Source organism: Nicotiana tomentosiformis, chromosome 11 (genome assembly GCF_000390325.3).
Source record: "Nicotiana tomentosiformis chromosome 11, ASM39032v3, whole genome shotgun sequence".
NCBI classification, from domain to species: Eukaryota; Viridiplantae; Streptophyta; class Magnoliopsida; order Solanales; family Solanaceae; genus Nicotiana; species Nicotiana tomentosiformis.
Window position 1 is genome coordinate 84181749 of NC_090822.1, and position 12320 is coordinate 84194068.

The 12320-nt window shown below is 38.5% G+C and overlaps 2 protein-coding genes across 2 annotated transcripts; both read right to left on the bottom strand.

Moving 5' to 3' along the window:
• Positions 1-5469: 5469 nt before the first annotated feature.
• Positions 5470-6933, bottom strand: LOC104116466 (uncharacterized). Its single transcript, XM_009627325.1, has 4 exons — positions 6607-6933; positions 6249-6543; positions 5815-6179; positions 5470-5688 (listed from the first exon to the last, which is right to left on the bottom strand). Exons 1-4 carry the CDS (start codon positions 6931-6933, stop codon positions 5470-5472), a joined length of 1206 nt encoding a protein of 401 aa, XP_009625620.1.
• Positions 6934-10052: 3119 nt separating this feature from the next.
• Positions 10053-11924, bottom strand: LOC138901772 (uncharacterized). The gene is made up of 3 exons (XM_070189561.1): positions 11533-11924; positions 10960-11369; positions 10053-10678 (listed from the first exon to the last, which is right to left on the bottom strand). The coding sequence occupies exons 1-3, from the start codon at positions 11922-11924 to the stop codon at positions 10053-10055; spliced, it is 1428 nt and encodes a 475-aa protein (XP_070045662.1).
• Between the last annotated feature and the right edge of the window lie 396 nt (positions 11925-12320).

The window sequence follows — 12320 nt, forward strand, 5'->3', positions numbered from 1 at the left end:
CCCATATCGAGTTAAAGGTATTACGAGAAAAGAAGCATATGAATTAGAGACTATGGACGACAAGGTGTTACCATCCTATTAGAATGTAGTTCAATTGAAGAAATATTACTTTTGAGAAAGCGAGTACCTATGGTCAGGTATCCTAAAAGTTTATTTTTTGCTTTGCTCATTTAAGTTTTACTAACCATTTTAGATGATAGGCAAAAAGATAGCCCGTACCAGATGATGACATTAGACCCGAAAGATACACGGAATACTTAATTATTTCCGGTCTAATTTACAATAATTTTGATGGAAAGGGTTAAGAAGTCATCATCTAAAAAACCTCCAAGTCCCGTGTGTATTTTGTTTTCCAGGAAAATTACAAAAGAAAGGAGTTGATTCATTGTTCAAGTTTTCATACTTCAACGCTTAAACAATGGCGGGACTATGCATATGAAGAAGTACACAAAGGAATAAGATGCACACCACAAAAGAATCGTTTAGTCAAAGGAAAAACCTTCAAGAAAATGTCAAATTTTCAATCTCGCAAAAGGAATAGGAAGTAAAGAGTTGAAAAACATGCAGAAAACTCCCACGAGCTTGTAGGTTAAGGCCATAAATTTAGTCACGAGATAAACATACCCGTACTTGTAAACCTGATATAAAGAAAGCAGTTATGAAAATATTATAACATAAATATTTGTTTGAAAGTTCAAATAAAACTTCTTCAAATTATTTCATATTTCATATCTTTGCACCAATACGAAGATAGGACGTCATCTTCATTAGTGTTGTTAATATAAAAGGGCCCTCTTTTATAAGAAAGCCTGTGCATATTAAGACGTGGCATATTAAAGCATTTCAAATGCATGTAAAGGCTTGAAACTTAAGATCATGAAGCATAATGCAAGATATGAAACAAAATGATATTAGCATTAATATCAAAAACAGTGAAGGAAAAGTTTTCCAAAATCAACTTCAAGAAAAAAATAAAAACAAAATGTTTCATAAGCACCAATAAAAGAAAATTCTAAAGTAAAGGGTGAAAAACTAGGTAGCATCATCAGCAGGGGTGGAAGGATCAACTTGAGAAGACGAAGGCTGGGCATTAGCTTGGTCAGCTACGGGACCATTTTTATCACCTTTGGAACTTTAATTCTCGGGTGTAGAAAAATATTGACGTTGTTGAGTATCTTCAATTGCCTCTTTAGCTTTGGTAATCTCAGCCTCGAGGTCAAAACCCTTCTGGTTAGCCTCGATCAAAGTTCCTAGACGAGTGTTTAAAAAAGGCCAACTAACATCAACTGTTAGTTTGTCTTCAAGAGCTTCATAATCTTTCTCCAGTTGCTTTATCCTTGCCCTCATGTCTTCTTTTTCAGCTTCTGAATTAGGATGCCTTCAAAGGTTCAAGATTATCCTCAAGGAACTTGACTTTATCAGAAGAGGCACGAAGAACCTCTTAAGCTTGAGTGAGCATCTGAACTAGATCGCCAACGTACACCTCCTTCTGATTTAGAAATTCTTTTAAGATCATAATCTTCTCAATGACCTAGGAGTGCTGCTCAGCAAAGAAGGATCCTAGTCTATCTTTATCTTTTTCAACTTAATTGGAAGAAGCCTTCGAAACTACCAATTCGGCAGTTGCAATCTTGAGCTGCTGCTCCAAAGCCCCATTTTCTTTAGCAAGGGCATCTTTTTCAAGTTGAAGGCTTTCAAATTGCTCCTTTCAATTGTCAGCCTCTGTACGCAACTCTTTCATTTGCTGCTCAATCCAAGATATTCTTCTCTTCAACTTCGTGCCTGTTAAATTGATCTGCAAAAATGCAAGGTAGAAAGGTTATTAACTTAGAAGTAAAGGAGGAAACATAAGAGGAGAAGAATATACCTTAAGAGCAGAATGAATAACATCATTCATTAAGGTTATAGAGCCGTGAGACTCAAGCTTTTCCCTCTCCACGGGGCCGTTCAACAGTTTCAAACACACCGCAACTTGGTTAGATTTCTTTAACAAATTCCCACTATTGGGGACTTCAATCAACAATTTCTTGATGCCTTTACTCCCGCTAGAAGGGCTAGCCTCTTCACGTGGAATAGTAGCAGGTGCGGTGACAGAAACAATTGCGGGTGTGGTAGCAGAAAATATGAAAGGATTAACGGCAGGAATGACATGGGTCATTGGAAGAGTAGCAAGGGATGGCTCTTCAAAACAGGGCCAAAATCTTCTTCACCCTCAAATCCTTGAGCGAAGAGTCTATCAATAGAACTTTGGGGGAGGGGAGGGTTACCAGAATGATCAATGTCTTCATCTTCTGAGATATCGAAAGGGACACTCTAAGGTTCATCAACAAGTTTGAAAGGCACGGGGCCTGAAGGTAGATCTTAAGGAACGATGGCTTAATCATCTAAAACCATATGCCTCCTAACTCGTGGCTTCTTCACTAGAGAGCCATCTTCATCATCATCTTCTTCTTCTTCTTAATCGGAGGCATTGGTTTCACTCTTCTTCCTTTTTGAATAAGACACACTTAAAATCTATTCCTTGGTTGTGCTAACAGAAAGTCTAGCAGCGGGAATAGAGGCAGGACGAATGCCACAAACAATAAAACTTGAGAATAATGAGAACGGGTTAGAATAAGAAAAGTTATATAAAAAAGGAAAGGGCACGGTAAGGTAAAATACCATAGGTTTTTACTTTCCATCCAAACTTTTGGGAAAAGAATTTCCACGATCTTTGTTCCAAACTTTTCTACCCAATTACGAAGGTCAGGAAGTTCACCAAAAAATTCCATAACTGTTGAGAGGTACGGAAAAAATGAATGAGGAAATCAAAATTATAAGAGAAGAGAAAAGAAAGTGACATAAATAAATACTCACGTGCAATGTTCCACTTCTCAGGAAAAGGCATGTTTTCATCACCCACCAAATCACGAGTAGGAACAGCCACGAACCGGGCATACTGACCACTAACACAATAATCTTCATGGTTGAATAAAACTCTCTTGCATCTCGCCACTAGAAAAAAGACACCTTCGCGAAAGAGCTTTAGGGAATACAGATGAAGTAAGTGTTGAAAGGTAAAAGGGGCTGAAACCAAGTTTGATAAATAATGAAGGAGAGCTACTACCCTCCACACTATCAGGCCTATCTGACCGAGACATACATTGAAGTAACGATAAAACAAAAAGATCAATGGGTCAAAAGGTGGGTTGAATCCTAGGGTGAAAGAATAAGTGTAAACAAACGAATAACCTTTACGATAAGAGATTATTGTTAGTTTGTGCCCATATGGATTACTAAAGAGCTTGGTTCTTTACTGTGTTCCCTAAGCATAAAGTAAATAAGCAATAAAATGAACATAATAATTTTTACGTGAAAAATTACCCGTATCAAAAGGTGCAAAAACCACGACCTACCACATAGGATTTTCAACTCTAACTCCACTAGAACAATGAGACAAAATGTATCAATTACAAGGCTGTAATTCAATACTCTCCAGTACTCCTATTTGATTCACAAGTTACTCTAACTTGTAAAGCAAACACTCACTCCAACTCATTAATTGTAAGTGACACTTGATCACAACTCAATTTCCTAAAACACATTCATTAGACTGACTCAAGAAGAATACAATACAAGTACTCGACTAGGGTAAATAACTTATGACTCTTCAGTTAATGTGTAAAAGGATAGTTTCAGAAGTCCAAAGTCAATCGTCTTTAAACGCTCCAACTTGAGATCTTCTAGGAGTCCTATTAATAGTTAGCTTCCTCTTTTATTGGACTCCTACTGTTCCAAGGATTCCACTAGCTTTGGGACTTTGTCTCTGACTGAATTGTTCATATCTTCTTGAGCAATAACCCTTATCACATATAGCAGCCTTCTTCCACCTAACTCAGACCTGGGTAACTTTTAAAGTTACTGTCTTGTACAGACGTACAAGTATCAATATGAGAAGCGGGTCCTTAATCTCAAGGAGCTGTTTCTTCAGAACAATTAAGCAGCTACGTTGAGGACCTGGTTCTTTGAGAATTTAGTCATACTTTGTTAATCATCAAAACTTCAATACGCAACAAATTCTCCATTTTGATGATAACAAACTTTATGCACGGCAGAACCAGGTAATCACATCAAAGAACAAGATAATCACAATAAGTGACAAGTACTATTGACAGACATGTATGTTCACAACCTCACAACCTTCCAACCTTATCTTCCCTATTTTGGAATCATTGAAAACACACAAAAAAATGTTAGACAATAAGCACATATAATGTAAGATTCAAGGCTAAACAGGCTACGACACAAGCTTAAGAAATATCAAGGCAAACAGACTAGGTTGAAGATCTAATATTGTATAAAGGAGTAAAGCATAACAAGAAGAGACATTAAGTAATTCCAAAAGAAGCTCAGGGCCTTGTCTTAACCATTAGAATAAAATAAACTAAGCATACTGCAAACTACTCAGACTAAGACAAAAAAAAGGCATCATTGGAATAGCAAAAGAAACTAAGGACACTGGGAAGGAACATGTTCATGGGTGAGAAGTAGAGGGGGTCAAAGTTTTCATAAGGGTGGCAATCTGTTAAGCATGAGCCTCTCTATCTTTTTTGAGCTCTTCCCTAAGTTGACTTGTTTCCTTTCTTAGCTCATCATTGTCTTCACGAAGCTTGTCATTCTCTTCAACAACTAACTCCAACCTCTTACTGAGCTCCGCAGCCTTACAACTCCGAGGTTGAATAGCAGATCTTGTGGGTCCTCTAGACTTGATATCCTCATACCCACACTGCTTGAGGGTAACAACATCCAAAATGTCATTGTGGTTTCCAAACTTAAGTTCAGGTAAGGCAATGTTGAGCTTGTCAAACAACTCAGTTAATATGAAACCATAAGGCATAGTATGCTTGGGTTTGGAGGTGTCAGCAGCTCTTGCCATATGCTGAATCATCATGCTAGAAAGATTGCTAGGTCTACCAGTGTCTAGTAGTTCCATCACAACCATGTCCAGCAGAGTAGCTTTATGCCTTCTCTCAGACCTCTGAAGAATGCAGGAGTTTACAAAATGAAACAACAACTTGTGGAAGGGAGACATATCAGTCTTGTACACCTTCTGGGGAGCATCTAGTTAAAACTTTTGAGAGAACTTCCTTGTGACCACAATACCAGTGTCAACATCATTGTCTATGGTTGGCCACTCTTTCTTCAAATAATTGTCAAATCCCAAAGAAGAGATATTCAGAAGCATCGCCAGCTCCTCAGCATCAAACTTCATTTAAAATCCCCCTACATTACTCTTGAGTACCTTTCCATCAAAGTTGAAATTTGAATAGAACTCCACCACAACAGGAACACATACTGGGGGGAAGGCTTTGACAAACATGTGCTTCCACCCCTATAGCTCAAGTTTTTCAACTAGTTGATCCATCCCCTTGTCATCGGTGTTCGCAAGAATCTTCCCATTTAGCACTTTCTGTTCTTGAACTCTGTGATTTAATCAATTGCAGTTGGCACATTCTTTCTTGTTTTATCCCTACTGGCCCTTGTAGAAGGGGTAGTAGTTTTTGGAACTTTGGGAACCTTTCTCTTTGGTGAAGAGGACTTAGCTGGCAAGGCAGAGTAAGACTCATCTTCTCCATCCAGCTCAACAACAGGTTTCAAAATTGAAACTTTCTTCCTTGGCTTCTTTGCACTTCTAGACTCCTTAATGGCCTGTGCATCAACATCCTTTCTTTTACTCCTTTTAAGAGGAGTCCTGGAAGGAGGAGCCACTCATTTCCTTGTTGGGACTGGTGACTTCATAGCTTTCACAAGAGTCTTCATGGGTTTCTTCCCTACCTCAGATAGTGGCACATCATCTTCATCACTGGTAACTTCTTTATCTCCAGTGAAAGGAGTTAATAGAGACCCAGGTTCTTGAGCCCTTGTCTCTCCACCAGTTTTTTCTGAAGGGGCTATAACAATATTCCCAATGGTTATAGAGCCTTTAGATTCCTCACTCACATTCTCATCTTCTTCCTCACTCTCTTCATCACCTCCTTCACTCTCACTTACCTTTTCTTTATCCTCACCCTTACTTTTAGAGTCGTCCTCTTCTTCACTATGATTTTTTTCTTCTGCAGAATCATTAACCTGTTCAACTATCTTATCATCTGTATCACTCTCCTTCTCATCTCCATATGCTCCCTCATTCTCACTCTTTTCTTATTCATTGGCTATGTTTTGAGCATCATGCTCCTCATGACTATTCATAGCTTCTTCTTCTTTTTTACCCCCATCATCATCCTCAGTCCAATTAAATAAAAGGCCATCAGAAGCCTCCTTTTGCACAGGTTCTTTACTTCTTTCCCCCTCAACCACAGGCTCCACAACAATAGTATCTACATCTTTCCCCTTAACCACAGGCTCCATAGCAGTAGTATCTACCTCCTTCCTTAGATCACCTACACCCTTTTCTATAGTGAATTTCTCCTCTTGTGGCTTCTCACTCGTGGGTGGGAGAGTATCTAGGGGTGCAACATCTATAGCAGACATCAAAACATCTAATTTCAAAGGAGGATGTTGTACCTAATCAGTAATGACTGGCACTGATTCCCCCTAAACCACAGATATTTTGGCTACTGTGTCTACCTGCATAGCAGCATCAGGCACTTTCTTGAAAGATTTTCTTTGAGTGGACTTGACCTTTGTTAACTTAGAGGTATTTTTTGCAGTAAGCTCAGGTGCATGGGTAGTTGGTTTTGGAAGTGGGGGTACAGTAGAGGCGGAGATGGTAAGAGCAGCAGGAACATGGGATGATGATGTAAGTACAGTGGAGGATATCGAAAGAGAAGGAGCAGGTGTGGGTTCCCTTGATGGCTTGGCACTTTTCTTTGATTTGGGCTTCATGATTTTGGGTTTTTCTTCATCTTTGGTTGATGATTTGGCTTTAGAGGGGTTTTGACTGGCTTTAGTCATGGTGATCAGATAAGAGACTCGAAGAAGAGAAAGGGAGAATTAGTTCTTGATATTTGCTCTTGATTCTTGCTTAGGGTTTGAGAGAAACATTGAGGTCTGAAAAGCTTATCATAAGAGCCTTTTAAAGACATTACTCCTGATTAGACTGGAAGAGAGAAGGTGACCAAATTTGAGTTCTAACGGAACTCTTATAATAGTTACTTTGAGTGTTAGGATTTCAGAAGTAATTGGACTCTAATTGCACTAGGATTCCCCTTACTCTTTGACTAGAAGACGACTAGAAGTGATGCCAGTGGAATTAGAAGTTTGAGCATAGCAATAATTTTAAGATATTAAGTCCTAGTAACTTAAGACAGTACGGCACGTACCTGAGTCAAAGAACCAACTCTTTAGAAACTCCTTATTTGTTTCTGCAATAAAGCTTCAACATTTTATATTAGTATCATACAACACAATTATGAGTCAAATTTTCCAAGCAAGTGTGTGAGCTTAATACAAGCACAAAGCTAATCAAACATATTATACTTAATTATCTACATCTAATTATGCCTTTTCTAGCCAATCACTAGGATTCAACTTAGTGGGAAGAGTTGATTAGACCTAGTTCTAGTCTATTTCTTTCAAAGTGATTCCTACTCATAACTATATTAAAAATATCAGCAATTTGATCTCCAATTTTACAAAAGTTAATTGAGATATTCCCCATTTCAATATTGTCCCTGAGAAAGTGATGTCTAATTGCAATATGCTTGGTTCTTTTGTGCTGACATGGATTTTTAGCAATGTTTATGGAACTGGTGTTGTCACAGAAAATGGGAACACAATCAACAAATATACCATAGTCTCTTAGTTGTTGTGTTATCCATAGCAACTGAGCACAGTGGAAGCTGCTGCCATATATTCAGCCTCAGCTGTAGATAAGGCCACTGAGTTTGGCTTCTTGGTTCCCAAGACACCAGACAAGAACCTAGAAAATGAGTTGTTCCTGAAGTGCTTTTCCTTTCAACATGAAAACCTGCATAGACAACATCAACATAACTAACTAGATCAAAGTTATACCCTCTGGGATACCATAGATAGAGGCCAGGGGTCCTTTTGAGATATCTTAGTATCCTTTTGACAACCTTCAGGTGAGATTCTTTGGGATTTGCCTAAAATCTTGCACATAACCCCACACTGAACACTATATCAGGCCTGCTGGCTGTGAGGTACAACAGTGACCCAATCATTCCTCTATGTAGTTTTTGTTCCACACTTTCTCTTCTTCATCAAGGTCAAACTTTGTTGCAGTTGCAATGGGAGTGTCAATGGACTTAGATGAGTCCATGTTGAACTTCTTCAGTAGTTCTTTGATATATTTCTACAGATATATCATGGTTCTAATAGCTGTTTGCTTGATTTACAGCCCTATATAGAAGTTCAATTCACCCATCATGCTCGTTTCAAACTCATTTTCTATCATCTCAGCAAATTCCTTGCACATTGCTTCATTGGTAGCCCCAAAGATAATGTCATCCACATACACTTACACAATTAGAATATTCTTCCCTCTGCTCCTTAGAAATAGAGTGTTGTCCACCTTTCCTCTTACAAAGTTGTTGGCTAAGAGGAACTTTGAGAGTCTTTCATACCAAACTCTTGGAGTCTGTTCCAGTCCATAAAGAGCTTTATCCAATCTGAACACATAGTTAGGAAATTCTTCACTTTCAAATCCAGGAGGTTGTTTGACAAACGCTTCCTCCTTCAGATAACCATTCAAAAAGGCACTCTTTACATCCATCTGATATAAGGTGAATTCCATATGGGCAGCAAAGGCTATCAGCATTCTTATAGCCTCCATTCTAGCTACAGGTGCAAACGTCTCATCATAGTCAATGCCCCCCTCTTGATTATATCCCTAAACCACCAGTCTGGCCTTGTTCCTTGTGATATTTTCTTGTTCATCTAGCTTGTTTCTGAACACCCATCTAGTACCTATGACATTTCTGTTCTTAGGTTTCTATGCCAAGTGCTAGACCTTGCTTCTCTCAAACTGATTTAGCTCATCTTGCATGGCTATGATCCAGTATGGATCCTTTAGAGCTTCTTTGATGGTCTTAGGTTCAATATGTGAGAGAAATATTGTGAGTGCACATAGATTTATTAGAGAAGACCTGGTTTGCACCCCCTGCATTTGAATAAGAGATGATATTCTCAAGAGGATATGAACTTTGATGCTTCCATGGTCTAATCTGTATACCCAGAGAAGATTCACCCGAGGAGTGACCCAAAGGAACATGTTCAGTGGGTGTGGCTTCATTAGTCTGGTCAGTATTTATAGTAGTTCTTTCTTCTTCTTGTTCCTCATGATCACTGTCATTTTCCTTATGGTCTTCGGGTCCATCTTCAACTGAGGTTCAGATTCCTTTGTAACTCCATCACCAGTGAATCCTATGTCATAATCTTCATCATGCAGACCTTCCTCATCCAAATCGTTAGATTCATCAAAGATAACATGAATAGTTTCTTCTACACACATAGTTCTTTTATTAAAAATTTTATAGGCCTTACTATGTGGAGAATAACCCAAGAAAATTCCCTCATTGCGTCTGTCATCAAACTTACCTAGAGCTTCTTTCCCATTATTATGCACAAAATATTTGCACCCAAAGGCTTTCAGGTGAGTGATGTTGGGTTTTCTTCGTCGAAGTAACTCATAGGGAGTTTTCTCAAGAATGGGTCTGACCATGCATCTACTTAGCAGGTAGCAAGCAGTACTGAGTCAGCCTAAAAACTCTTAGGCAGTCCACTAGCAATAAACATGGTCCTCCCCATGTCTTCTAAGGATCCATTCTTTCTTTCTACAACCCTATTTTCTTGTGGAGTTCTAGGTGCATAGAAATTATGGTCAATACCATGTGAGCCACAGAACACAAGGAATTTTGAATTTTTAAATGCAGTTCCATAGTCAGTTCTTATACTTAATACATTGCACCCTAGTTTTTGTTGAATCATTCTAACAAATACACAGAAAACATCAAAGGTTTCAGCTTTGGATCCCAGAAATAAAGTTCAGGTATACTTGGAGAAGTCATCAAAAATCACATATACATACCTCTTACCTCTTCTGCTCCTTATTCTCATTGGTCCATGTGAAGGAGTTCCAGAGGTTTAGAACTACTAACAACCTTTTTAGATTTAAAGGATGACCTTACATGTTTCCCTCTAACTCTTGCATCACATACCTTGTCAGAGGTGAACTCAACTATAGGTAGCCCAAGGACTAAGTCATTTGCTGCCAACCCATTGAGTTGAGAGAGACTGGCATGTCCCAGTCTTCTATGCCATAGCAGTGGATCATCTTCCACTACACTAAAGCATGTGTGCTCACTCTGGGGAAGTGACATAATCAATATCTTGTAGACATTGTTATGTCTCTTACCCTTTAACACAATTTCATCAGTATCAAACTTAGTGACAATGCAAATTTTGGAATTGAATTTTACCTGATTTCCTTTGTAGCACATTTGAGAGATGCTAAGAAGATTGTATTTAAGACCTACCACATAATACACATCTTCTATAGCATGAGAGAGTGACTTGCCAACCATGCCAACATTTGTTATCTGGCCCTTTTCCCATTTCCATATGACACACTCCCTCCTTGGAAGGTTGTCAGTGAGAGGAAGTTTTTCTTTTCTCCAGTCATATGTCTTGAGCATCCACTGTCTAGATATCAGTCCATATTGTTTCCTCTCACCTAAGCCTGCACCAAAATTCACAAGTAAGTTTTGGGAACCCAGACAAGCTTGGGTCCTTTTTTGTTGGAAAAATGATGAATCAGATCCCTTCTTGCCCAGAAGGGGGGAGGATTAGAAGCTATTTTCTTATTAACCATAATCCACTTAATATGGACATGAGGATTGACCTTTAGATACTCTTCCTTCTTTACATTTTTAGTAATATCAAAGGTGCTTCTAAACTGAGCATGAATTATGACAGGACAAGTTTCTCTAAAGTGTCCTACTTTTCCATAATAATGAGTACACATATTATTATCATAAATTCCTATATACTTTGAGTCAAACTTAGGGACAGGTTTTCTGTAGCCAATTCCAAATTTGTTAGAGCTACAATTTTCATTTAGCCAATTCAAGGCATCAGAAGATCTATGCCATTTGCTTAGTCTAGAGAGTTCATAATTAGACTTTTCTAGGTTTTCCTCCAGTACTTTGTTTCTACATTCAGCATCACAAAGATTATCTTTAACATTTTTTAATATCTTTTCAAGCTTATCCTGCATATCACTCATTTTTCCTTTGCCATGTATATTAGGAGACTTCTCATTCTTAGAAGTAAGCTCAAGAACATGGTTCTTAAGGTCCTTGACCTGTTTCTCTAAATTAGCTTTATGAGATTCAATCTCTTTGATATCAAGTTTGACACAAGAAAGGTTGCTTATTAGCCGATCATTTTATCCATTTCATTCATTAAGGTCACAATTATGGCCATCAGTTATTTTTTGGACATAACATGAATGTTCTCTTTCAAGTCAAATATACTTACTTAGTTTGCTTCATCTTCAGTTTCTGAATCACTCATGGCCATCATCCCAATTACTTCTTCCTCTGTTTTGCATTCTTCAATCGCCATCTAGGGCACCTCGGTGTTTTCATTTCCAAAGTCAGTTTCCAATATCCTCCATATATCATGATCAGAGATGCAAGAGGACACTCTGAGGAGAGTGTTTCTAGACAAGCTTTTGTAGAGCAGGTCCCTTGCTTTAGCATTTTCTGAACTAGCTGACGATCTTCCTCATTGTATTCCTCTTCTCTTTTGTTGAACTTGTTACCTTCACTATCCATTTTGGTGGGGAGAATCGGTCCATGACTGACAATTACCCATAGGTCAAAGTCAGTTGCCTGAAGAAATATTTCCATACGCAGCTTCCATTCATCATAGTGGTGTTCATCAAACAAGGGAGGTCTTCCTGTAACGACCCGGCCGGTCATTTTGAGAATTAGAGCCCCGATCCCCTAATAACTATTTTCCCCACGTTTGTTTTCGCTATTGTGACTTGCCGGAGTGATTGGTTATGGAATTCAGAGAGTTTTGGGACACTTAGTCCCTAGTTGTGAGTTTAAGCCTTAGAGTTTGGACTGTAGTTGGAACTGTGTGAAGATAGATCCGGAATGGAATTTTTTCAACTCCATTAGCTCCGTTGAGTGATTTTGGGGTTAGGAGCACATACGAAATGTGTTTTGGAGGTCTGTAGTAGATTTAAGCTTGAATTGGTGAAAGTTAGTTTTTCGGCGATTTCGGCCGATAATGAAAATTTTGATATCGAGCTCGGAATGGAATTCCGAAAGTGGTTGTAGGTTCGTAGTATCATTTTTGACCTGTGTGTA